This window comes from Carettochelys insculpta, chromosome 4 (genome assembly GCF_033958435.1).
Source record: "Carettochelys insculpta isolate YL-2023 chromosome 4, ASM3395843v1, whole genome shotgun sequence".
NCBI classification, from domain to species: domain Eukaryota; kingdom Metazoa; phylum Chordata; order Testudines; family Carettochelyidae; genus Carettochelys; species Carettochelys insculpta.
Window position 1 is genome coordinate 105,748,017 of NC_134140.1, and position 27,390 is coordinate 105,775,406.

Here is a 27,390-nt window from a genome sequence, read left to right on the forward strand (position 1 = left end):
GGCCACTATGAAATAAGAAGTTGAATTGTCTGAAAGCACTGGTGGGAGAATTAGAAGCATATACATGATGGGTACTGTGGGGTATGAAAACTAATGTTTTACTAAATTAGCAGACACAACAGTTGCTAAAGTTATCCCTTTGTAAAAACTGTTCAGTAAAATTATCTAATGGACTGTTTGTGAGTTGTTTGGAGAGTTTTTTCCTTTAGAAGTATTTTAGGGCCGAATCATTCTCTTGCTGACGTCATTGGAAAACTCTGATAAGCTCATTCCCTTGCCTTGTCCATTTAAAACATAACCTGCGTCTGGTTAGGTTTTTTTTTTTTGTTTTAGTTATTACTTCAAGAGCCTGATTTGCCCTGCTTACTTTGTCACAATCCAAATTGTAGGATCAGTTTCTTTAGGTTATAAGTTTTGATCCTGCAAATTCTTATTCACAACTACAGTCTTTACTGATGTAAATAGTCCTGTGTACTCATGTAAGAAAGGACTCTCCATGTGAGTAAGGGGTGGTAGGATCAAATCCACAATTTGCCACAACAAAAAGGATCAAACTCACCTGTGTTGTAACTCCATTTAAAGTTAAGAAGGATACACTAGGATGAATCAGGCCCAGTGGGTTGAAGCAGGAAGTTTGCATCTATGATTCTGAGTACTTTGCCAATAATCTGTGTAGCTTAACATATCAAGGCATTCTGGATACAAGTTTAATTGATTCATTTTGGCAAAATAGAAGAATAATAGTATGATTTGATGTAATTGCTGTAATATCCATTCAAAACTCAGATGGGATTGAGAATTGCAAAGGTTGCTCTAGCTCACTAAGGAAACTGAATTATTTCTTGAGCTTTGCTTTTGAAAATAGTTTATTCAAATTTTATCTTTGAACATTTCCATTGGGTATTTATTTCATTATTTCATTGCCATCATACGGCCCTTAAGACCACATGAAACTGACTTCAGGATTGGCACTTAACTGCATAAACATAGAATGCACTGGTCTCATATTTTCATTTTACAGAATAATGATCAACAAGTAATTCCAATCATATAGGGTAGCGATAAAAGCATGTGTGTGCTTGGTTTTTAGCTTAGCCTTGAAGAATTTTGCAGCATTCAGCCTTCTAATGTATATCTTTTTCTATGGAATCCACAGATTTTGTCTGGGGTGGAGTGCAGATTGAACTGTGCTTACAGACTTCGGGGTTACTGGTTTAGAATGCCAACCACTGAAACTATTATTAAATGTGAAGTTTTTAGAACTCCCATCCTCAGGTTCCAATTCAGCAAGCTACTTAAACATATACATAAGATATGAGTAAGTCCATTGACTTTTTGCAGAATTACTCACAGTCTCAAAGTAGACTCATGTTTAAGCAGCTTGCTTAACCAAGGGCTTGACCATTGAAGTGAATAGCCAATGATCAAGGAGTTTTGCTTAGGACTCTTATGACATGGAAAAATGCTTTCTTTTTCCCAGTTCGCAGCTTTGGTGTGTGAGTTTCTAAATGATATCTGGTGTACAGTGTCATTTTTAAGGTGCCTGTTTTTATAGAAATAATATCTGGTGCAGGGACCATATTTTTATTTCTTTTTTCCAAGTTGGTCTTTTGTTTACTTGTGAAATGTTTTGGATCACATTCTGTGGACTTACATCAGGTTATTTTAAATCAAGCAGAACTTCACAGGAACTTTGCCCTAACACAGAGCTCAGGTTGAGACTGTATGGGTGCAAGTGTGTGGATAGAGATGCAAATCAAGGTAAATGTCAACACAGAAGGAACTGCTGTAATAAAGTTTAGAGAAGCTGAAATACAAGATAGTGAATTCTTGTTTACATTGTGAGCGAGATCTTCAGCTGATCAATATAATATATGCATAGATGAAGTTCTGACTATTTTAGTTATTCAGAGAAGCTTATACCATCTGAGGAGCTGGCTTTTTAAATGATTTATGTTATTGTTTTATTTCTTTGTCAATATAGATCTGAAACATAATATTAGAGGATATAAAGTGTTCCTATTTTAAAGACAATACTGAAGGAGGGAAAAATAGTTTGCGAGTTTAACCTCAAGTTATGCTGTCTATAGTGGGAATTTTTAACTCTAAATTATCGTGTCTATATAATTATGCACATTGGCTACATCTACACAAGAGGGTTTTGTTGATGAAACCGCGGCGCGTCTACACACAAAATGGGTTTTATGAACAGGCTGTGGACAAAACTGGGCACTTCAGCTGACAGTGTTCTGCCTCACCGGGATGAGGAAGAATGTCTTTGTTGACAAAAACCAAAAAAGCCATGTCGATGCTTCATGGGGCCCTCTGTCAACAGACAGAGCTTCCTATTCACCGGGCAGCCCTGTTTGCTGAGCTTCCAGTGGGCCATTCCATCAAGAGAGTGGCCAGGCAGTCTGGCCACTCTCTGTCAACAGAGCAGATTGCTTTTTCGATCTGCTTTTCTGCGTGGATGTGATCTGTCGACAAAAGTTTTGCCGGAAGGTCTCTCTCTACAGTAACTTCCGTTGGCAGATTGATGTAGTGTAGACGTGGCCATTTGGAGGAATTCTCACTCCTGTTTTGACACCTGTATGCTACTGCAGTGGCGCACAGAAGCCAAAAAAGCCCTTTACCATCTAGGGTAAAGTTCTTGGAAAGTTGTACAAAGCATCTTTGCAATAGGACACAGAGCTAGGAATATGTGGGTAGGTGAATATTCTGACTTGTGCGAGTTTATTTTAACCTGAGTCATATTTCCTTTTGTGTAGAAAGTTTATAAAATTAGGCAGGTTCAAATGCATTTAAGATAATGACTAAGGTACTGGCAAATGTGAATGTTAGTCAGATCTTGGCCCAGGAGCTAATCAAGGTTACAGTGTTCATACTGCAAGGTCATACTCTGTTTACAAAAACTGCACGCTTTCCAGCCCCAGCTGTCCTGCCACTTCACTGAAGGACCTGAGACAATTTTCTCAGTCTGTCACATATAACTGTACTGGGTAGCTTATCAAGATATCAGTGCACTGACAAATAAACTGCAACAAATGAATCTACTTGTTTCTAAACCTCCTGAGAGTCTGGAAGGTAAAAGAGACACACAACCACCTGGCAAACAATAAATATTACATTACTCAGCATCTCATAAATCTCATGCCTTCTTTTCTGAGGTAGATTAACGAATATGGTGCCTATTATTACCATTCATTGTTGCACTACACAGTAATCATTTAGATGTGGAAGCTGGAGGCCAGGGCCTGCTATTAATAACTTTGTATAGAGCTACTAATAGGGCAGTTAGCCAGTGGTATTGCTATGAAACCTAATTTGGGTTTGACGCCTTCTCTTGTCCAAAAATAACACAAAAGAGCCCAAAATAAATCCATGGCTAAGCGTATACAATATTAAACGATCATGAAAGGCTAAAGGAGGACTGATGCTTTAAAATACAAATAGGACAATGAAAGAAATATTCTTGGTAGAGCGGGGGAATGACCTTGGGTGGGAGAACAAATTTAGTCATTAGAATTCTAGTTAGAAATGGGCTAGAAGTGAATCACCCCAGTCTCAGGTGTGTTGAATCAGAACTCAGAATGGGCCTGATTCGAAGCCATTGACTTCTGTCGACTTTGGATCACAGCCAGTATATCCCAGTCATGTTTGATTCTGTTAAATTGATTCTGTTAAAAATTAAGCATTTACACCACATGTGAAATTGAACAGTTAGAGCAGGGTGTGGGAACCCCTGGCCCACGGTCTGGACCCAGACCCCAAGGCTCAGCCTTCCTTCTGTAGCTTCCAGCCTCTGGCACATGGGGGATGTGGAGCAGGCAAGCTAGGGCCAGACCTGGCCCCTGAGGTCTGCTTGGCGGGGGGAGAGCAGAAGTGGCTCTGCCTCTGCTGCCTTCGCTCCTCCTTCCACTTCCCCAGCTGGGAGAACTGCAATGTAGCACTGCCTGGAAGAGGCTTCTGCTCGGGCTGTGACAGGCTGGAATTCCAGCCAATCAGAGCAGTGGGGTGGGGAGTGCCTGGGAGCAGGGGAGAAAAGCCTCTCGAAGGCACTTTTCTCCCCACTGCCATTCCCCCAGCCAAGGGAGGGGGCAGCAGTAGGTAGAGATAAATGCCCCCCATGACCCAGTCCACTCCTGCCCCCTCCTCCTGCCCAGCCCACCCCACTCTGCTCCTGGATCCCCACCCGTCCAGGTGCGCAGGCCTCCCACCCTCAACACCCTCCTCCAGACACCCCCTCTTGTCCAGATCACCATCAGCCAGTTCCTGCACCCTCCCTCCAGTCCAGACCCCTCACCTCCAGCTGCTCCTGTACCCCCATCTACAGCTGCCGCCAGCCCACTTATGCACTTTACCTCTCACACAGATCCCCCAACCCCAGCCCACTCCTGTACCCTCCCACTCAGGCAGACCTCCCACCCTTAGTCTGTTCCTGCACCCTCCCTCCCGCCCAGACCCCGCACTTTTGTGTGTCCCCACCTGGTGGCCCCCAACCCAGAAAAGATTCCCTAACCCTGAGCTGGAAGCTTCTTTATAGGTGTATTCAAATTTCATTATATTTTAAAGAGTGATATGTAAAAAAGACAAAGATATAGATGTTGATTTTGTCTCCTTTCTGGCTGCCCATCTCTGGAAAAAATAAGGGAGGTAATATAGGGTTGAACCTCGCTAATCTGGAACACTGTTGTCCAGCAACATCCATAATCTGGCATAATTTTAGTTAGACGGACAACCATTTGTCATGGGTCTGGCCAAGTTTCTAGTGGTCACATAAAGTTTGTCTACAGGTGCCAGTCCTGGCTCTCAGTGTTTTGTGCTGTAATTTACCCCTAAATATCTTCTAAGAGCCCACTAAGCAGTGGAAATGTTGGTAATGTTCTAGAAAATATTGACCTCCCATTGTTCGGCAAATTCTCTCCAGCACCAGTCAGGTGCCAAGAGTGGTGGATGAGAGAGGTTCAACCTGTACCATGACTCCCTCAAAATAATCTTCCTGCCCGCACATTTCCCTTTAGGGTCAGGACCCCCACCTTGGGAAAAGCTGGTCTGGCCCCATTAAATCTGTATAGTATGTCACGTTCTTATGTTCTAGGATAAAGAACACAAAATACCTGATTTCTTTGGGGAGACTAGATTTCACAGTCCATAATATATTTTTCTTAGCCATGAATTTGACAGGAGCCCAAAGATGCAGTAACTGCTGGAAAAAATGTTTCTTTTTTTAAATTCCTAACTACTATACAGGATTTTTTCAAATAAAATAAGGAGATTTTTTGTAGTTTTGATTTTGTGTGACACTCAAGAAAGCATTTAAGTCTTTCTTGGAAAGTAATTCCATTTGAAATTGGGATGCATAAAACATTTCCATTATTCTTCAAGATTTTTGTCACAATGAGCTGATTTAGACATTTCTTATTATACTCAAAGTATCAGTATTTTATCTGATGGCTCCTGGACAGTGAATAAATTTTTCCCTATTGCTTTGAATATAGTGAAGCCATAAGTAATTTACAAGCCTTGACGGTTTCACATTCTGAAAATGTTAAGCTTGTCAGAAGGCAAGCCCTCTGGAATCTATGCTTTGCAAATGAGATGAAAATTGGGCTTATCATCATTCTTCACTTCTCTCACTGTCAGTACACCATCTGCCATGCTCCCTGATTTAATTCTTGCATTCAGTCTCCATTTACATCTAGGTTCTCATCAAGTTTTGCTGCTGCTTCTTTCATAATACCTTAAAAAGTCAGTCTCCCTTCTCCCTTCTTTCATAATACCTTAAAAAGTCAGCATCCCCACCATCAAAACAAGAGCCCATGACTTAATAATTTCTAGAACCTTTTGCTTTCTGGCCTATCCTTCTCATTTATCTCCCTTCCCTTCTATCAACAATACTGACATCAAATTAATCCTTTTTCCAACATTGTGATCGTGTTCCCAAATTCTTGGATCTCTGCACTGGCTTACCCTCTGCTTCCACATAATGTTGAAACTTCTCATTCAAAGCTCTAAATAACACCCTCTGTCAACACCTTCTGATTTCCAATGTTTCTTTCTTAACATCCTGAATCATCTTTGTCCATGCTGGTTTCATGCTGCCCTATAAACCTGCAACAGCTTTCCAGTACATGTACGTCAAGCCCTTTCCCTCTTCTGCATCAGAAAGTGCCAGAAAACCTGGAAGTTCCACAAAGCATTCAGTCAAGATTCTGAGGTAGTTTATTTGCCGTGATTGGTTTCTACTGAGTGCAAGCAAGCTGTCAGGGAGCCCGCTATAGTTCTTTCAGTTTCTAACCCACAGAAATTTTTCTGAGCACAGATTTAGAGCAATTGTGAGACAGCTCTAAATTGTATCTATTGGCAATGGGCTCTAAGGGACTGTCTGCAAGCTCAGAGGTAACTACTCCTACTCCCTCTTTCTCCATAGCCCAGTATCTTTAGGAGCTGCAGGGAGTGGGTTAGAGGAACCAGAAGTAATGACTCTTTTTATGCTCAGTTCCTGCGCCCCACGCTCCCCAACATTATGGCTTTGGCCATATTAGCCCCTCCTTTTGGAGGGGCTATGGTAATGTGGCACTTTGGGATATGCTAATGAGGCACTGCCATGAATATGCAGCATCTCATTAACATAATGGCAGCTGCGCATGCTTCGAAACTGCCAGATTCAAAACACAGCCACCCATATAGCCGGGGGGCCTTTCAAAATGACCCCCTTATTTCAAAAGCCCCTTATTCCCATCTGGTTTTGGGAATAAGGGGCTTTTGAAATCAGGGATCCATTTCAAAAGGCGCCCCTCCACCAGCTACATGGGAGGCTGCGTTTCAAAACTGGCAGTGTTGAAGCATGTGCGGCTGCCATTATGCCATACTCATGCAGCACCTTATTAGCATATCCTGAAGTGCCACATTACCATAGCCCCTCCAAAAGGGTTAGGAGTAATGGAGAAACCAGAGAATCTGGCTCCCTTTTCCTTGGTACTTTCTACTTAGTTTGAAGTGCTTATGTTTGTTGAATGAAGTCCATAATGGATATGACTAATACATAATTATACTTGATGTTGAGATTGTCTCAGACAACTTTTCTAAATTTGCATATTTTCCATGGTATTCTCAGGCAATGTGAAGAAATACTATTAAATCAGATCTTCTACTTTAGAGTCTTTGCCCACAAAAGCCTATGCTTCAAAATATCTGTTAGTCTATAAGGTGCCACAGGACTTCTTGTTGTTCTTGAAAGCACAGACTAATACGGCTGCCTCTCTGATATTTACTGGGAAATGTATATTTATTTCTCATCCAGAATTAGCATTTAACAGATGTTGATCAACTCCCTTGATGGGCTCAGCAGAGCAATGGGTGAGCTCTGGATCTCTCTCTTCTTCTTGTGGGATTCAGATTGCAGAGAATGAAAGAAACATGTAGGTTATCTGGAAGATTAACAAGGAAAAACAAAAATGTAGAAATACCAGCAAGACACAGTCATAGAAATAAGTCAGCTCTATACTATTTTGGTTGCTATAAACACCCAAGCTAGAAAGTGGCTGTGATGCATAAAATGAGAAGATGTAGGCACCATCCATGAAGAAACATAATGATCTGGTTCTTGCTTTTACCACTGACATAACAGCATGGCAAGTGTACAAATATTCTTTATGTACTTCTCAATGACTGTAGAGTAGAGTCACCTTGCTTTCAGATCATCTGCATTTACTCTCCTTGCTCCAATATTGGTAATCATAGAATCTCTGATGGTCCCTTTACCATATTGTTATTCTCTTGACATAAAGAAATTCAACAGCTCCTCAAAGCCTGTCTTCTTGCTTTCTTGCTTGCTTTCGTACCTTTGCACCTAAAAAGAATTTCCACTTCAAAATAGAGCTAGATCCTCGCTAGTATACTGAAGTCAAACAGTGTACACTACCCAGGATCTGGTCCAGTATTAATAAAAAGCTTTTATTTGATTTAAAAGCAGAACCACTAAAACCTAGAGCCAGATGCTCAGCTAGCGTTACATTGATTTACACCAGTAGAAGGTTTGATTTTATGTCAGTTTTGTCTCCCTATTGGCACAGCTAGGTATCTATACACTGCCAAAATTAGCATCAAATATCTGTATAGGGAGGGTTTTCAAAGTGGTTTGGGGATTAGATTAATTCTTAGATCTATGCACCTAAAGATTCTAGTTTAATCAAGGGATTTCTTTGCCTTTGTGTGTTTCTGCATGCACCTCTGCTTCTCTCTATATTGTTTTTATGCCCCCTCCATTCACACTAAACTCTGTATTCTTTCATCTCTTTCATTTCCAGCAGTGAAATTAGATAAATTAAGTTCATATGCTGGTCAATCCTCTTCTAAATAGATATTTTAAAAGGCATACGGTATGAAGCCCAGAATGACTCAGAGTCCCATGGGACCTAATGTGATCGTGCAAACCCTCAACCCTTTAGTCTTGATGTGAGAACAGCTCAGAGATAAGAGAACTGTAATGCACTGCAACCTTCTTTCCACAGAGCGAGCTCTGCATTGGCTATCTTTCAAGCCTGTTGCGTCTTTTTGTGTCCATACTTGATATGGTTTAATGGCTAGTCCTCGTGAAGCAACAAATTAATTTCATTGTGTGGAGAGGGCTGCAAAGTCAGTTTAACCTAGGTATTTAGCCCACTGGTGCTTTTTATGTCTGTTTAGGTAAGATATGCTTTTTCTTCTTTCTCCTTACTTCCAGTCACTTTGTCCATTTGGTAAATCCTTGTATTTCACCTTTATGTCAGTCTTCTGAGCAGTAAAGTTCTTTTATTCCTCTGTAAGGGAGAGTGGAAAGGAATTTGCTGAAATCTGGCTGTGCCTGATTTTTAAAGAAATTTGTAACAGATATGCCTATATTTGTCACCACATATATTTCAAATCAGAGCATTGTTTTGTTGATGTTGGCAATGCTGAACAAAGTCTGAAAGTTCTTAAATGTAAATGATACTATTAGCCAGATGATTAGTCCTGAAATTTAGATTTTAGTAGCATCTTAGAACAAAGTAATATTAATTTTGGGATGAAAAATTAAAAGTATGATTGAAAGATGCAATATTTTTCTCTTTTATTCCTTCCTCCTACTTGTACTGTCTCTCCAATGTACTTCTTAAATATAAAATACATATCCCAATACATAGTTACTGAGATTATTTCAGTGACTATCTCTTGAATATTATGCTTAATGCACATATGCAAATAGTCATGTAGCTAAGGTTATGCCATTCAGTCTATGAATGCTTTTCTGGATTTACTGCCTGAAGCTATATGCAGTTCAGGAGAAATCCTATACGCAACAATTTTTGGCAATAGAACTCATGCATTGATATTAGTGAAATGACACCAGTGAACTACCAAAGAGAAAGGATCTCTATGCTGATGTACTCAGTCCAGGACTAAAACTGGGATATGTGTACCACCCACTGCCTTTTTTTTTTTTTTTAAACAAAAAAGAGGTGCCAGTACTAAGCCAGCCAATCCCATGGCTGGGGCTGCAGAGGTGCTGGTACTCTGTACTGACAAGGACCAGCACAAAAAAGCACCTGTACCACCTATTGCTCCACAGTAGTTAGAGAATCCTATGGCCGCAAAGAGATCCATTGTTTCAGACATATTTCCCAGGGCCATAGTTCTTCATAGCAGGATGCAGTTAATGGCCCTGTATTCTGGCAGGTTCAGAACATTTGGGACTAAAAATGGCCAAACTGTTGTCCTCGTCAGGTTTTGGACCTGCTGCATTACCATACCAAAGATTCACATTGTCTCCAGTAGGCAGATTCTTACTCAAGTGGAGCAATTAACCTATAGTTAAAAGGTGGACGATAGTGGCTCAACATACAGAGATCCAGTTCTTCACTGGATTAATATGTAGGAAGAGAAAAAAGAAAACCACTTTTCTTATGAAAGACAGGCTACCACAATATTACAACATGTAAGTTTATGATAGAATTTTGGACCCCTTTTTAAATAAGTATCAACATATATATATATATATATATATATATATATATCTCCATGTTCAAAACATAGCATGGCCTAGAATGGTGGTATTTGCTGACCTCACTGCTGGAGTTCAAGGCCCTGTATTTGGGGCATTGCTAAGAGCTTCATTATTTATTCTCAGATTTTCTTTTTAAGACTATATCTTCTACTTCCATTTCCTCTTTCCATTCTTTCTTTTCCCCTTCCACTCTGCATTGCTGAATTGAGGAACTTAGACATGGACCGGGGTATACTCACTGAGAATTATTTTTTAAGAATGCCCGACATTTAGTACAATCCCAAGATTTTCAATCATCCAGGGCAATGATCCAGAGTGATGCTGTCTCCTGCAGTTCACAGGTAGCACCCCTAGGGATGGAGGGCACATTTAGCAAAGGCCCCAAACTGGGTAGTACTGCAGAGAGAGAGATAGTAGCCAATACAATCTCTCCTGAAGGGCTGTTTGCACAAAGAGGGTTAGGACATTGACTGCCTGCGTTCCCTCAAGGAGGAATTATACCTCTCTCAGATATTGCTTCTCAGAAGTGTCTTCAATGAGCTAACAAAGAAGCCATTTCCAGGAGGCGTGGCTTGGTATAGAAGATTGAGGATGAAAGGGCAGAATCCCGTTCCCTCTGCCCACCCCATACAGGTACAGCCTTCTCATAGGCTGTGGGAAAATTGTTCAATAAAAGAAAATCATTGCTATAAAATGCATGTCAATATATCTTTATAAATGTTCATATGTCCTTGTAGTTGTGTTCTGTGTATTCAGGATATAGTGTTTATATAGCGATGCAATGCATCAGTACTGAAATGGATTTTATTGCAATGTTTTGGTATGCGGCTTTCTAATTTACATATATGTTTACAAACACAAGTTATTGCCATGTGCCTCCCTTTCTTTTGTCCTTCCTTCTCTTTCCTGCCCTTCACTGCCTTTATTCTCTGTGTTGTATATTTGTCTGTATATTGATCTATGATTTTTGCTGTGTTTCCTCCCTCCTTTCCCTGTGCTTGTTCCATCTTTTTCCCCATTTTCTTATACCCAGTTCTTTCTCCTTCCTTTATGTATACTACTTTCCATACACCATTGTTTTTGAGCTTTAGTTTTACTTCCCACATCAATCTTTCTCTCTCTCTCCCCCACTCTTCAGTATTACAACTTTCCCTTTTCTAAACAAATTCTCTGTTCAAATTCTCTTGTCCTCTTCATTCATTGGCTGTCTCTAACCTCCAAAAAAATCAATTAATTCTCTCTACAGCTGCTTCTACATGGCCCCTTTCTTTTCGAAGGGGCATGAAAATGTGGCCAACTGGAAATGCAAATGAGGCGTGAATTTAAATATCTTGTGCCTCATTTGCATATTCCTGTGTGATCTGTCTTCTGGAAGAGCCATTTCTGGAAGCCAAAGCAGCCGTGTGGATGGGTTGCCTTCGAAAACTAATTTTTTTTTTTCAGGAAGAATGGTGCTTTCAAAAGCGGGGTTTCCTTTCAAAGGAACCCCTTCCACACAGATGCTTTGGCTTCCGGAACTGGCTCTTCTGAAAGTCAGATCACATGGGAATATGCAAATGAGAAATGAGATATTTAAATCTGTGCCTCACTTGCATTTCTGTTCAGCTGTATTTACATGCCCCTTTTGAAAGGAGGGGCCATGTAGATGCAGCTTATGTGTACACCCGATAAATGTCCATGCTCTGATTCCCTCTCATGTAATCGGGTCTTCCCCTACAGCATCTCATATGTCTCTTCTGTCCCTTTCCACCTAAATTCAAGTGTCTTATCTTCCATCTGTCTGTGGTGTCTGTGCATTTGTTTCATTTTGTAGTGAGGGGCAGTTTGCATAGCTGCCTGTGTGCCTGAGCACCTGTTTTGCAGAGAGGGGCAGTTGGAAAGCTTGTTTGGCAGTTGGGCAAGTTTGCAAGCTGTGAATTGGGAGAGCTTCCTTCCAGGTGGGCCTTCAAGGGCTGATTAGATTGGAGGCAAAGGCTTTGAGCCGGGCCTAACCAGCTAGCAGCTCTATAAGAAAGCAGCCCCAGCCTGTGAGCTGCGAACAGGAGCAGCTGACAGAGAGTTTGCCTGGGAGATCGCCTTAGGGAGGAGTCCCATACCTGTTTTTACCTTTCTTATACGGTGTTTCTCTTGTGCCCTTCAAGGCGGCACTAGAAACAAATAAGGGATCTCTGGAAAGGGAAAAAATGGAGAGTGGTATGGCTGGTGAGAGGTCTGTTGCTGTGACCTGCATGTCATGTGCCATGTTTGTCTTCCTCCTGAATGATAGAAAGGATTTTCTATGTACCAAGTGCAAGCTGGTAGCCATTTTAGAAGAGAAGGTTAAAGGACTTGAGGCACAAATATCAACCCTCAGGTCCATCAGAGAGGGTGAAGACTTTCTGGATAGAAGGCAACAGATAATACTGCAGGAACAGCAGGCTACCCAAAACAAGGAGGAGAACTGGAAGCATGTTACCTCCAGGAGGAGAAAACCAGTTCAAGTCACTCCAATTCCAGTGGAGTTAAGTAACTGCTTACAGCCTCTCTCCACAGGTGACACGGAGGAGATAATTGGAGCTGATACAATCCCTGGGAGGTATCTGAAAGAGTCCCCATGGTTCAGAAGGCATGGGATGCGCAGTCATAGGGATGGGAGTTCTATGACCACCACCGCTAAGAGAAAAAGATGAGTGGTGGTGGTTGGGGACTCCCTCCAAAGAGGGACGGAGTCATCCCTCTGCTGCCTGGACCTAGAATCCCGGCAAGTTTTGCTGCTTGCCTGGAGCTAGAATTCGGGATATTACACAGTTGCTGCCAAAAATTTTTAAACCTGTAGACTATTACCCCTTCCTACTTCTTCATGTAGGAACCAATGATACAGCTAAGAACAACTTTGACAAGATCACGGCAGATTACGTAACCCTAGGAAGGAAGATCAAGGAATATGGAGCACAAGTGGTCTTCTTGTCTATCCTCCCTGTGGAAGGAAGGGGTCCGCGTAGGGATCGTTGAATCACAGAGGTAAATGCGTGGTTGCGTAGGTGGTGTAGCAGGGAAGGATTTGGTTTCTTTGACCATGGGATTCTGTTTCATGAACAGGGATTGCTGAGAAGAGACGGGATACACCTCACTGTGGCTGTGTCTACACATGCCCCAAACTTCGAAATGGCCATGCAAATGGCCATTTTGAAGTTTACTAATGAAGCGCTGAAATGCGTATTCAGCGCTTCATCAGCATGCGGGCGGCAGCAGCGCTTCGAAATTGATGCGCCTTGCCGCCGTGCGGCGCGTCCAGACGGGGCTCCTTTTCGAAAGCACGCCACCTACTTCGAAGTCCCCTTATTCCCGTGAGCTCATGGGAATAAGGGGACTTCGAAGAAGGTGGCGTCCTTTCAAAAAGGAGCCCCGTCTGGACGCGCCGCGCGGCGGCAAGGCTCATCAATTTCGAAGCGCCGCTGCCACCCGCATGCTAATGAAGCGCTGAATATGCATTTCAGCGCTTCATTAGTAAACTTCGAAATGGCCATTTGCATGGCCATTTCGAAGTTTGGGGCACGTGTAGACGTAGCCTAAGAGAGGAAAGAGCATCTTTGCGGGCTGGCTTGCAAACCTAGTGAGGAGGGCTTTAAACTAGGTTTGTCGGGGGAAGGTGACACAAGCCCGGAGGTAAGTGGGGAAGGAGGACGGAACAATCAAGTGGGTTTTCTGGGTGAAGAGGAGAAAGTGGGCCAATCGGCCCCTTCTCTAAGATGCTTGTACACTAATGCCAGAAGCCTGGGGAACAAACAGGAAGAATTAGAGGCCCTGGCACAGTCACACAAGAATGAGGTAGTTGGAATAACAGAGACTCGGTGGGACGATTCGCATAACTGGAGCACGGTCATGGAAGGTTATAAATTGTTTAGGAAGGACAGACAGGGGAGAAAAGGAGGAGGAGTTGCGCTCTATGTGAGGGAGCCGTATGATTGCTCAAAGCTGCAGTATGAGGAAGGAGAAAATCCAGTTGAGTGTCTTTGGGTTAAGCTTAGAGGTGGAAGTAACAGAGGTGATGTTGTAGTTGGTGTCTGTTATAGACTGCCAGCTAAGGGAGATGAGATAGATGAGGCTTTCTTCAGGCAGCTAAGTCAAGCTTCCAAATCACAGGCCCTGGTTCTCATAGGAGACTTTAATCATCCGGACATTTGTTGGTAGACCAATACATCAGCACACAGACAATCCAGGAAGTTTTTGGAGAATGCTGGGGATAACTTCTTGGTACAAGTGCTGAAGGAACCGACCAGGGGTCATGAACAACTTGAACTGCTGCTCACAAACAGGGAAGAACTAGTAAAAGAAATAGAAGTGGGAGGGAACCTGCAGCAACTATGAGATCGTAGATTTCATGATCCGGACAAAAGTAAGAAACGCAAGCAGTAACATACAGACCCTTGATTTCAGAAGAGCAGACTTTGACTCCCTGAGAGAACGGATGAGCAGGATCCCTTGGGAAATGAAAATGAAGGGGAACAGTGTTGAAGAGAACTGGCAGTATTTTAAAGAAGTCTTACTGAAGACACAGGAACAAACAATCCCGCTGCATAGTAAGAAATGCAAACATGGTAGGCAACTGGCTTGGCTTAACAGGCAAATCCTTAGTCAGCTTAAATTCAAAAAGAATGCATACAAGAAATGGAAACGTGGACAGTTGACTAAGGAAGAGTATAAATATACAGCTGGAGAATGCCAGGCAGTAATCAGGAAAGTGAAAGCACAATTGGAACTGCAGCTGGCAAGGGATGTGAAGAGTAACAAGGAGGGTTTCTACAGGCATGTGAACAATAAACAGGTTATCAGAGAAGGTGTGGGGCCTTTACTGGATGAGGGAGGTAACCTAGTGACAGGTGATGCAGGAAAAGCTGAAGTACTCAATGCTTTTTTTGCCTCAGTCTTCATGGACAAAGTCAACTTCCACATGACGGTCCTAGGCAATGCACTATGGGAAGGTGGAGGGCAGCCATCTGTGGGGAAGGAACAAGTTCTGAGCTATCCAGAAAAACTAGATGTGCACAAGTCCTTGGGTCTCGATTTAATGCACCCCAGGGTACTGAGGGAATTGGCAGAGGCCATTGGTGAACCTTTGGCCATTATCCTTGACGACTCTTGGAGATCAGGGGAGATACCGGATGACTGGAAGAAGGCAAACGTAATGCCCATCTTTAAAAAAGGAAAGGAGGACAATCCAGGCAACTATAGACCCATCAGCCTTACCTCAATCCCTGGGAAAATAATGGAGTGAATCGTCAAGGAATCTGTTTTGGAGCACTTGGAAGAGAGTAAAGTGATCAAAAGTAGCCAACATGGATTCACCGGGGGCAAGTCCTGCCTGACCAATCTTATTAGCTCCTATGACGAGGTAGCAAGCTCTGTGGACATGGGGAAGTCAGTGGATGCAATATACCTTGACTTCAGCAAGGCTTTTGACACGGTCTCCCACAACATTCTTGTCCATAAGTTAAGGAAATATGGATTGGATCCTTGGACTATAAGATGGATAGAAAGCTGGCTTGATGGTCAGGCCCAACGGGTAGTGGTCAGTGCCTCAATATCTGGATGACGGTCTGTTTCAAGCGGAGTGCCGCAAAGCTCAGTTCTGGGGCCGGTGTTATTTAACATCTTTATTAATGAATTGGATGAGGTACTGGACTGCACCCTCAGCAAGTTTGCGGATGACACAAAACTAGGGGGAGAGGTAGATATGTTGGAGGGTAGAGAGAGAATCCAGAGTGACCTGGATAAATTGGAGGACTGGGCCAAAAGAAATCTGATGCGGTTCAATAAGGAGAAGTGTAGAGTCCTGCACCTGGGGCAGAAGAATCCCAAACATTGTTACAGGCTGGGGACCGACTGGCTCAGCAGCAGTACGATGGAAAGGGACCAAGGGGTTCTGGTGGATGAAAGGCTGGATATAAGTAAACAGTGTGCCCTTGTAGCCAAGAAGGCTGACAGCATACTAGGGTGCATTAGGGGGAGCATTTCAAGGAGATCTAGAGAAGTAGTTATTCCTCTTTATTCGGCACTGGTGAGGCCACATCTGGAATATTGTGTCCAGTTTTGGGCCCCCCAGTATAGAAAGGATGTGGATTTGCTGGAGCAGGTTCAGCGAAGGGCAACAAAAATGATTAGGGGTCTGGAGCACAAGACCTATGAGGATAGGCTGAGGGATTTGGGCTTGCTTAGTTTACAGAAGAGAAGACTTAAAGGTGATTTAATAGCAGCCTTCAACTTCCTGAAGGGGAGCTCTAAAAAGGAGGGTGAGAAACTGTTCTCAGTGGTGTCAGATGGCAGAACAAGGAGTAATGGTCTGAAGTTGAAGAGGGAGAGGTGTAGGTTAGATAGTAGGAAAAACTACTTCACCAGGCGGGTGGTGAAGCATTGGAATGCGTTGCCTAGAGAAGTGGTGGATTCTCCATCCCCTGAGGTTTTTAAGTCCTGGCTGGACAAGGTCCTGGCTGGGATGATTTAGTGGGGGTTGATCCTGCTTGAAGCAGGGGGCTGGACTAGATGACCTCCTGGGGTCCCTTCCAGCCCTGTGATTCTGTGATCTTACCTTTTATACCATGTGTTCACTTTCTCTACTCTTCCCTGTCCGTCCACTGTTTTCCTTTTCCTCTTTTTTATTTCCAGTCTCATCTCTCTCCTCTACCCTCTTTGTTTGGCCTTTTTTCCCTTTGACCATAGTGCTTCCAGAAGAATTTTTCTGAACAGAAGCAAATGGAAACCAATCAGTGATGTTTTTCTTCATCATTCTGAGAGAAGAACAAATGGCTGTCATTCAAACAAGCTGTTGACTCTGAAACCTAATGGTAAGACTTTAAATTACAGTATTGCTAACCATTTCAATGAGGATTATTTTAGCAGAAATGTTCAGCTACAGTTCTTATCTCAAAAGCCCAAAAGACCCCCTACAGTTTTTTAGTTAACCAAACACCCCAGATGTCAGCACCTCCATTTACCCTCCTGACAACCTCTGAAACAGAGTCATGCACTGTCAGTACTGAGGAACATTGGGAAACATAGGAGCAGACTACAATAAACTGAATTTAACAGTAAAAGGCCTAAAGCCCATTAAGTCAATGGGAATCTTTGAATTCATTGGCCTTTGGATCAACCCCGAAATCAATAACACAAAGAATATTTATTGATTTGAATTATTAATTTTCATATTTAATTCAGTAATACACCTCAAACTTCTTCAGAATTTACAATTTGTTGCCCTTGGGTGTTGGAGGATTCTGCCACAAGAGAACATGAGACCTTGGCGGTGACTAAGTATTGCAATTCAAGACTATGTGGTCATGAAAATTAAATATATGTCTTACCCCAAATCAAACTGTTCCATCTAGATCTTTGGCTACTGAATTTGTTCATGAGCTATATATCTAATATTCTGAACAGTGTTCATAATGAGAAGTTTACACAAATGGTCTTTTAAAAGCTCACTCTTTCATTTTGAAAGCTACAAATTGAAAGTCTGTGTTTGAAAATATCAGAAATTAAGAGAGAACTGCACTCTCTAAAAATAACACTATATAGCTAGAGTTCATTGAATAGTAAAACCTTTAACATAACTGCCACTTCCTTTGCCACGGTGAATGCTTTTATCACAATTTGTAAGTAAATTCATTCAGTTGAATTACTAGATTATAGACTCTTCGAGGAACCAACTATCCAGTTTCTCATACATTTTACCCATATACAATGTTCTCTTGAATTTTTGTTTCGTGTTCTTTAAAAGCCTTTTTGTTCTCTGTTTATATCTGAATTTTTCGCCTAATATAAGTCCTGCAAATTTAAGATTTGTTTCTGTAGCCTTTGTAGCATCCTCACAATTAATCTCTTTTCTTTTCCCAATGTTGAATTTAGTGGCCCAGATCCTTGGTTGCTTTTTTATTGTTTTCACTTAGATGTACTCTAGAGGGCTTATGTGACTTAAGAGTGCTCCACTTCCCCCACCCCTATCCCTGCAGAGAGATGAATTTCATCCAGAGTGAAAGATCTGTTTTAAGAACTATCACCATCACTAAGATGTTTTCATCTCTTCTTTCACTTTTTTCATAATGTAACTTGCCCGAATCCAGATTCCTTGGCTTTTCACACTATAAAGAAGGGTAAGTAAATATTTCTATTTTTCAATGTCCAATATTTTCAAGTTTTGCCAATTGCAGTTTGACATTTCCTATGGAAACTGTTTGGACCTACTTTGGATTTTATTCAGATTATTTCATGAGTGGGGAAAGGGTAAGAAGAATGACTTTTTTGGATCTTTGACTTTCCTGTGTGCAGCCACATGATGTCATAATCATAAGAGCACCAGTACAGATGTGATGAAAATGACTTAATTTCCTTTTGACATTTTGTGTTAATTACATGGCAAACATGGGGTATTACTAATTTCTATGACTAAACAAGTATAGAATTAACACCCCCTGCTGACTCCCTCTTCTCAAGTGAGTTTTATCCATGAAAGCTCGTGACCTAATAAATTTGTTAGTCTCCAAGGTGCCACCAGACTGCTTGTTGTTTTTAAAGTTACAGACTAACATGGCTACCCCTCTGAGGGCAGGCTTAAGCTAGACCTGAAAGTCAATCTTAGATATGCAATTCCAGCTATGACAATTGTGTAGCTGGACTTGATGTATCTAAGATCAGTTTGTCAGATCAACCACACACAGGGAGGTCAATGGGAGAAACTCCTGTTGACTCTCCTTACTCCTCACAAGAATGAGGAGAATCACAGTCAATTGTTGAGCCCTGATGGCTTGGTTTAGTGTGTCCCCACTCCATGTGCTAAATCGAACCCTGGAAGATCAACCCAATCACATATGCGGTAACTTGATTCAGATGGGGAGGCAAAGGGAAGCTATAATTACACTTTTCACCCACTAGACTCTGATGCGATGATAGGAAAAAAGGGCAGCTGGTTCATGGGCTGGAGCAACCAGCTGCAGAGAGGAAGGGTGTAGATGCTGCCCTTCTTACAGTACCCTGCCCTCAGGACCTGGTGAAGAGGCATGGGGTATAGGGGAATATATAGAGGATGGCATGTGAGGCTGTTACCGATAACACATACTGAAGTTCGGAAGGGCTGGTGCAGAGGACAGACTGGAATGGGGGCATAGAAGTTAGTCGGGGGACAACATTGAGCCTGGGGCTGAATGGCATTGGGGTGCAGGACCACATGGGCTGATGGAAGTGAGGGGGAGGCTGTGTGGGATGTAAGGAAATGTGAGGACAGGGGCAGCTGTGACTTTCTGAATGGAGAGTGGGGGTGTGGGGATACATAAATACAGGAAGATATGCCTGGCTGAATGGGTGAGGCTATGGGTCAGTCAGGGAGTCTCCCCAGCTCTCTAGCCAGTACCTGATCATGACTTTCTTTACAAAGGCCACACCCTCTTTCTTTGTGCTAGACACACAATAAGGCTCTGTCTACACTGGCACAACTCTTTGAAATAGCCATGCTAATGGCCATTTTGAAGAGTACTAATGAGGCGCTGAACTGAATATTCAGTGCCTCATTAGCATTAGGATGCTTCTGGCCGCGGTGCTTTGAAAGCACCGCTTTCGAATGCCCGTGGTTTGGCACGGTTTCAAGGTGGTCCTTTTCGAAAGGACCTGCACATTTCGAAATCCCCTTATTCTGTTCAGCACCTCATTTGCATATTCTTATTTCAAAATAAGAAAACCAGTGTAGACACTGCTCTTTTGAAAGTAAACCCCCATCTTCAAAAGAATCCTTCTTCCCTTTTTTATGTCTACACTAGTTTTCTTCTTTCAAACAAAGCTCTTTCAAAATAAGAATATGAAAATGAGGTGTCAGATATGTAAATAAGCACCCCATTTGCATTTTCAATTTCCCTCATTTGCATACCTCTTTTGAAAGAGGAATGCAAGTGTAGACATAGCCTAAGTGTAGGAGGTCTGTGTCCTTGCTTCGCATGCATTTCATTCAGTGTAAACTTACCTACAAAGAGCGTTCTGCTATCTTCATCACTGTAAACAAAAGTTACTATATTCTTAACAATCTTCTGTGGTGGAAAGTCAAGATGGGTTGCAGATGTTGGAGTTGAAAGTTTTATTTCATTTAAGCATAACACAGACCCTGATTTTGTAACTTGGCTGCCTAAAATCTGTTGGAGATTTGAGTAATTATTACAAATATAAATTTAGGTAGTTAACTTTTAACCACCTCCTTGAAATAATTTGGTTTTAAGATTGTGTCAGGGATTTTATCCCTTGGGCATTATCGTCCCCGTGGGCCAGCGGAAACAAGCCTTTGGCCATTAAACATCAATACAGGTACAGGAAAAATCTAAAGTTACATAGGCTGCCATTTAGCAGCCCCTGCAACGGTCACGCTGAGTCAGTTGGTTTCCCCGGTAACCTGAACTCATGAATTATTCATGACTGCAGGTTCAAAATGGAGCCCTCTGATTGACCCCAGGTAAAACCTTCCAGCACCTTCGGCCAAGAGGAGGACCTATCTGAAGACACCTGCATAGAACCTCCAGTAGGTAAATCATATAACGAATATTTATGAGATCCCTCTATAAATTCAAGAGCCGCAGCCCATTCGGCGGCCCTGAGGGACTCAGGCTAGAACCTGTTACTTCGCACGGAGGGGCGTGGCCACCTAGTGGCGTCTGCTGGACTACGAGGCCAGGCTTAAACAGCCAAAAGGCCTGAGCTGAAATCACTACGGAGTCTGCCCTTCAGGCGGCGCCAGCCAAAAAGCTAGAAATCACTACGGGGCCTGCCCTTCAGGCAGCGCCAGCCGAGAGTGGGAAAACACTGCAGTAACCGGCTCACCTCAGGAGCCCACCGGTGCGGAAGCAGCGCCAGCACGCCTCAACGCTAGCCAGCAGCGCATTGCATTGGGGAGCAGCAAGCGGGCCCTTTGGCCAAGTCACCAGGTGGCGAACTGGCCCCCACTCCAGTGGGGGTACTGCGTACCCGGTGACGTAACCAGGGACCTGCCATCAATATCACCAATGCTCCCCAGCATCTGCGTCTGCTGTGCCTACCTGGACCATTTCACCGGACAAGACATATTCACCTGGACGAGACCTCCATTCACCGGACAAGTCACGTAATCTATTTACTGGCCCGTGGCACAGCCCGGGACCTTTGCCAAATTAAACACTTCATTTAATATGACACTTTTGGGTACTGGGTCCCCTAATAGGGGGGTAGGGGTCACACCTCTGCCGCGCCCTTTCCAGGGCCAGGGAATGGTTGTACCCAGGGCTCGACCCTAGGGCCGGGCTTAATCACCCAAATTTAAAAACATTTAAGCTATACACTTGAATTAATAGTTTGTAATTATAGTTTAGATTAGATACTTAGAATTAGTTAATAAGTCATACCCACCACTGCGCAGGTGGGTTACCATGGTGAGGGCACAGCCTCCCGGTTCCCAAGTAAATCCTGTACCCAACCTATCCCATAATCTCCCAGCACTAACTGAGAGGGGCCATGGCAAACCCCCAGTTAGAAGAGGGACCTCAGAGGCAGAGTCTTAAGGTCCCCAGTGTTGGCCGGAGTAGCAACCCGGCCTGAGCATACTGGGGAAGGAGTAGCGCCCTTCCCTGGCTTGGAGCTAAACTGCAAAGAATAATAGATTCACCCTAAGCCTCCTCCTTGTTTCACCTTCGTCCCTGGAGCTAGCCACTGCCTGCCAGGAGGGTTACATCTCAAAGCAGGAGGGTACGTGCATCACCCCTGGTCCTCTCGCTGGTGGGGGGTGGGGCGGTCTGCAGAAGGGCAGGGAGGTCTAACGTTGCCGGGCCTCCGCCACCTCTCCTATGCATCTTAGGTCCTCAAGGATCCGGACAACTAGAGCGGGGAGCCTCGCAATCTGGTTGTGCTAACCGGGCGGCTCAGAGCGGGCTGTAAGAGGTTAACAATTCCCCGCGACAGATTGAAATTGAATTTTACAATAAACATACAATGTGAATTCATGAGAATTTAAACAGTATTGTTTTAGGCATTGCATATAAATTAATGCCACTGATTTAGCTAATTAACAGCTGCTGTTAGGCATGTGGGAAAGAACTGTGAGAGGTGAAATGACCTATGAGAATGTGAGAATTTGTCATCCCCGCTAAAAAGGTATTCTGTTAGTGTGCATTAGTGAACTTTGAACTCACACCAGCAGGGCCACAAAGGCCAGCTAGCGCAAACTAAAACTTGCATACTTTTGTTGTGCACTGGTGCCCTATTCAGACAAGCCCTACATTTACAGGAAGTCACCTTGTGGGTGGGGAAAATATCAGCTAATGAACTAATAAACAGATACTACAAAGTATGAAATCACATAATGAAAGCAAATCTGCATTAAAGGAACTCCTCTTTCCCCTGTCTCATTAATCCAGAAAATAATTGCCCTGCTTCATATTTGGCCAGGATACTGAGGTTAATAGTCTGGTATTTTAATGACCCTGGGTTGGCAGGAAGATTTATAGATTCACAGGGTTTAAGACCAGAAGTGGCCATTTGATCATTTATTTTAACCTCCTGTATAGCACATGCCATTAAAATTCACCCTGTTAGTTATCTAATAACTATGTCTTTATTAATAGCTTTCCTCAACTAAATCTCTATTGTATTGTAATTTCTACTTAAGTAGTACCTAAGAACTTTAATAGTAGGCCAGGATGCTAGTCACAGACAAGTACCCCATTCTCCTTTGCTCCACAGAGTCACGTAACAGAATTAACTTGAAGCGTGGCATTTCCTAACTTTGAGCATTTCACTTTGTAACCTAAATAATTTTGTGTTAATGCAGGGTTCAGGCTGAAGGGGGTCTGGGCAGGAGGGAATGTAGGAGTGGGATGGGGTGGTTTGGGCAGGAGCAGGCTGGATGAAGGGGAGGGGAGTTATCTTCCTGCTGTGTTGTTACTGGCCCTTCCACAGGAGGGGGAACATAACTGGGGAAAAATTGCCCTGGAGAGACTTTTCTCCCTCTGTCCCATACACTGTCCCCTTTCTCTGACTGGCAGGAATTCCACATAATCAAAGCAGTGGGAAGCCTCTCCCCCAGCCAGTGGAGGAGAAGAAGCAGAGGCAGCAAAGGCATAGGCAGCTGTGGCAAAGCCACTTCCTCCCCTCCCCCAGGCTTGCCTGGATCAGGCCCACAAGGCTCAGGGCTCCACACACCCCCCCCATCCCCAGCTGCTACAGGCTGAATGCTGGGAAAGGGACCCTCGAGGTATGGATCCAGGTAAGCTGTGGGTTTTCCCCTCTCTGCTGTAATAAAACTGGAAATAAGGTGAGTCTGGGATCGTAAAGGTATGCATCTTTATTTATTAATGAAACAGTTGTAAGTAGGGCTATTAATGTCTACGCCGCAGGTGCTATTTCGGGATACATACGTTTCCCGAAATATAGCCCTGCCATGGCTTTTCACAGTGCTGAAATAGTGCTGTTTCGGGTGCACTGTTCTGATACAGCACCAAGTTTGGAATAAGGTATTTTGAAATCATTTATGCAGTTTGCACAGCACAAATTGTGTAAATTATTTTGAAAAAAATCTTGCCATGTAGATCTAGCCTTAGTGATTTTAAAAAGTATCACTAGCAGTCGGATTGCACATAGAGGTCAAATTTCAGCACTCTACCTTAGAAACGTTGCTGAACCTGTGTTAATGTATATATGTAACCCACACACCTATATGTGGTTAACTGGCCCATGTACCAGTACCTTGCCCACTTCATATGCATCTGCAGTCCTGCTACACGCAGGAATTGAGAGAAGATGGAACATGCTCAGTTACTCTGTGGAGCTAAACACCTGCATAGTCTATTCAGCACAAGCAGCTGGGAGGGTTGAACAGAGCATGGGGAGTGATGACAGAATCTTCAGCCATTCTTGCTGCTAAAATTAAAGATGTCTCCATTGACGAAGCCCAAACTGCAACGGGGGTTGGGGGAGCGGCACATTGTTGTGGGGATGGCAAAAGGGACACTTCAGACAAAAGCCAACTGTCAGCTCCCGTTTCTGTACCACAAGGGTATGATAGCTCGTGGAAGAAAAAGTCAGCAGACTTTTTCAACAAAGGAAAGTTGGATTTCCTTACTGACCTCCTCTTTAGAAATCGGCTGAAATTTACAAGAGACAAATGCTGACATGAATCACGCTCTGGGGGGACACCGACCAGATACAAGTTCAAGGTTATAAACTGGCAAGGCTATGAACAAACAACTGAAAACAGGGCATCGGGCACTTTTAGTCAAAGGCCAAGCAACCAGCCGTGTCTGTAATTCACCAGGGGTGAACCAGACTTCCACATGGGGGGAGGTGCTAGGAGAACAACCAAGACACGTCCAGGTGATGTGGCAGGCCGAAGCCGTGGGGAGCAGACGCTTTGTGTCTACGGGCGGAGAACGCTCCCCGCGGAAGCTTCCCCTACCCGCTACGCTAAAGCCGCAGGCCGCCACGGAACCCCGCGGAGCAACCGGTCATACGGCGAGCGCTTAGCTCCTCCACTCGCTCGTGCTCCCCTTTGTCCCCGTCGGGAGAGAGATCTCGCGAGAACTTACACGCCTCTCTTGGCCGGGCGCAGCCTTCAGGAGGCTGGCTGGAAGTCACCCGGAGTGTGTCGATTATGACGCGAGTGAATGGAGCGCGGCGAAGGGCGGAGGCAGCCGCGCGCGCTCGCGGCGCGCAGCTGTCAGCCCGTAGGCGGGGGGCAGGCGGAACGCGTCCCCGCTGCTGATTGGACCCACGAGTCTCTTGGCCGGGTAGCCAGGGTAGCCGCCGTGCCGCACAAGGAGCTGGCACCGGGCAACATCCTTCCTCCCCGCCCCCCCCCCCCCCGCCCCACTAGCTCCTCTGGGCGAGGGTCCCGTCCAGCTCCGCCGCGGGGAAGGGAGAGACAGTCACGCACCACCTCCCCACGGCTCGTGCACCAAACGTGCCCGGCGCCCCCACGGCGCGAGCGCGGTACAATACGAAAGAGGCGGGAAGGCGACGTCTGCTCGCTAGTTTGAATGCAAGGGGGCGGCCGCAGAGCCCGTCTTCCGTGGAAAACCCGCGGAGCGCCCGCGAGCGCCGCTAGAGGGAGCCGCGCGCCAGAGGGAGGGGGACGGAGACGGGAGCGGCAGCTGCCGCAGGAGGAGAAGGACCCTCCCCTCTGCCCTTACTTCTCCGGCTCGGCCGGTCCTCTTCTTCCCCAGCGCTGCGCCGCGGCTGTCAGGAGCGGCGGCCGGACGAGCCGCACAGCTCCCCGCAGGCCGGCTCCTTCTGCTGCTGCCGCCCAGGCCCCGCGCGGAGCAAAGGCGGGGTGGACAGGGGCTGCAGCTGAGTCCCCGCTCCTCCTCCTACCCGCCACCTAGCTGTTTTGTTCGTAGCCGCTGCTGGGCTGGCCGCCTTTCTCCCTCACGCGCTGCCGGTCGGCTGCTTTTGCTTTCCCTTTCGCGGGCCATTTCCCCCTGGACTGACACGCCCGGGCTGTAGGGACGACGAAGAGCCGATCGGCCCCAAGGAAGAGCGGCAGGGGCAGCTCGCCCGGCGGCGTGGAGCTCCTCACCCCTCCCCTCCTCTGCAACCATCCGGCGAGAAAGTGAACAAGGCAGCGAGGGGGGACGTCCGCCCACCCGCGGGAAGGAGAAGAAACGCGGCTCGCCGCTTTTCCGCCCCTCTCTGCCGCCCAGGCGCCGGCAGCAGCAGTCTGGACTCATGATGGCTTCAACCACCACCTGCACCAGGTTCACCGACGAGTACCAGCTCTTCGAAGAGCTTGGGAAGTAAGTGTCCTGCCGGCCGCTGCAGCCTGTGCGGGATGGGGGCGGTGGTCCCAGAGCGGAGAGGAGGGGTATGTCGGTTGCGGGAGGTGGTTTGACGGCTTAAGGCTCGGCAAAGAGGTGGCTTTTGTCGGGGGGTAAAAGGAAAGGAGGGTCAGGCTGGCAGCTGCCTCAGGTCCTTTGCAAAGGAGACTTCGGTGTGTTGCTGGGCTCCGCAGTTGGAGCTGTCACTGGGGAAGGGAGTATTCACCCCAGACACGTACCTAAAGATCAATGCATATTTTATAGACACCGCTACCTCTCTGCTCTGGCTGCATGTCTGTCTTATACTTGATGCAGTTAGATCCCGCATTTACTGGGGCAGAAAGCCCAGCTGGGCATACAGCTTTCAAATGGGGGAAAGGACGACCCTGCCTGACTGTAACTTGCCCCCTCCCTGCCTCTTGTTATTTGTGAAATGTTGTTGTTCTTGCTCTTTATGACACACTACATCTATCATTCTCTTCGGGATTTATAGCCACCATTCTCGCTAAGGTGTGTGAGAAACCCGAGGTAGACGAGGAGGCTCTGCCCAGGGCAGTGTGTGCTTCTGTATTTTTCATGCCCACGGTCAGAAAAGCTGTGTGGGTATTTAGACACTCGAAAATACACATCCATTATTCACAAAGAAGCTTGATGGCTGGGAATTGTTAATACCTGAAATTAACTGTTCTCCAGTTTCCCTCTGATTTTTGTTTAAATTGAGAATTCATTGCTGTGTCATTTTGTTGTGTAAATGACTTGAAAAGGCTTGTAGGGATACCATTTGGCATTAAAAACATGGAGACTATGTCGGAAACAGCAGTCTAATTCACATGCTCCTTTTCTACAAGGAGTAGGAATGTCCCTGTGTAGTGTTGTAGCATTGTATTCATTAAGATGACTTCCTAGTCACACAAATAGGCTCAGGGCTTAAATAAGTACAATCTTCCTGTTGACAGAGGCAGAGGTGCAATTTTCACTTAGGTTATTTCATTTTTCACACTTAACACTTGCTGGCTGTAAAGAAGTCGGAGCATTTGAGGCTTTTAGAGTCAGTAAAAAATGTTCAAGTATCTGGTGTGTAAATACCTCCACTTATAATTTGCTGAGCGTGTATTTTAATTGAGTCTGTGACTTTTGTGATCACTTGAAATCCAATGTAATGTTGCAGTTTATAGAATCAGTTGCTATTGTGTCCTCATTTTTCTGTCTCCCTTATTGACAGTGTACATTTCAATCAAATCAGTTAAAACATTCAAATTATTAGAACCATTATCTAATAGTACAGCCCTATATTGATGTATTTCTGGTTATTGTTTTCAGGGGGGCATTCTCAGTGGTGAGAAGATGTGTGAAAATTCCTACAGGACAAGAATATGCGGCCAAAATTATCAACACCAAAAAGCTGTCTGCCAGAGGTTCGTATTTTTCAACCCAATATTTTCAGTGCGCCTCTCTCCTTTTTTTTTTTTCCTCCCGAACTCCCTTTTCTCCTTAGTATTATATGTAAGACGCACACACCAAGCAGATATTTATTATTCCTCCATATTTTTTCCATTTACCTAAAATATTAGTTGGATTTCC

General features: G+C 44.5%; 1 protein-coding gene and 1 long non-coding RNA gene across 10 annotated transcripts in view; one reads left to right on the plus strand and one right to left on the minus strand.

Moving 5' to 3' along the window:
* Nucleotides 1–7,293: 7,293 nt before the first annotated feature.
* LOC142012708 (uncharacterized) lies at nucleotides 7,294–24,868 on the minus strand. Of its 2 annotated transcripts, XR_012645432.1 has the most exons (4): nucleotides 24,583–24,779; nucleotides 16,590–16,739; nucleotides 8,720–8,801; nucleotides 7,294–7,430 (listed from the first exon to the last, which is right to left on the minus strand). It is a non-coding gene; the product is annotated as an uncharacterized LOC142012708 (long non-coding RNA). The 2 variants fall into 2 exon arrangements; XR_012645431.1 differs by lacking the exon at nucleotides 8,720–8,801 and having other exon boundaries at nucleotides 24,583–24,868.
* A 250-nt stretch (nucleotides 24,869–25,118) lies between these two features.
* The window catches only part of CAMK2D (calcium/calmodulin dependent protein kinase II delta), a 263,464-nt gene continuing 261,192 nt past the window's right edge, over nucleotides 25,119–27,390 (plus strand). For 2 of the 8 annotated variants that reach the window (XM_074993410.1, XM_074993408.1), the window contains exons 1-2: nucleotides 25,123–25,788; nucleotides 27,130–27,224. In XM_074993410.1, the coding sequence (XP_074849511.1) occupies nucleotides 25,721–25,788; nucleotides 27,130–27,224 (163 nt within the window). In that variant the 5' untranslated portion in view covers nucleotides 25,123–25,720. Of the gene's footprint in view, nucleotides 25,789–27,129; nucleotides 27,225–27,390 lie in introns of all 8 variants that reach the window. The other 6 variants (XM_074993405.1, XM_074993407.1, XM_074993411.1 and 3 more) reach the window with 6 other exon arrangements.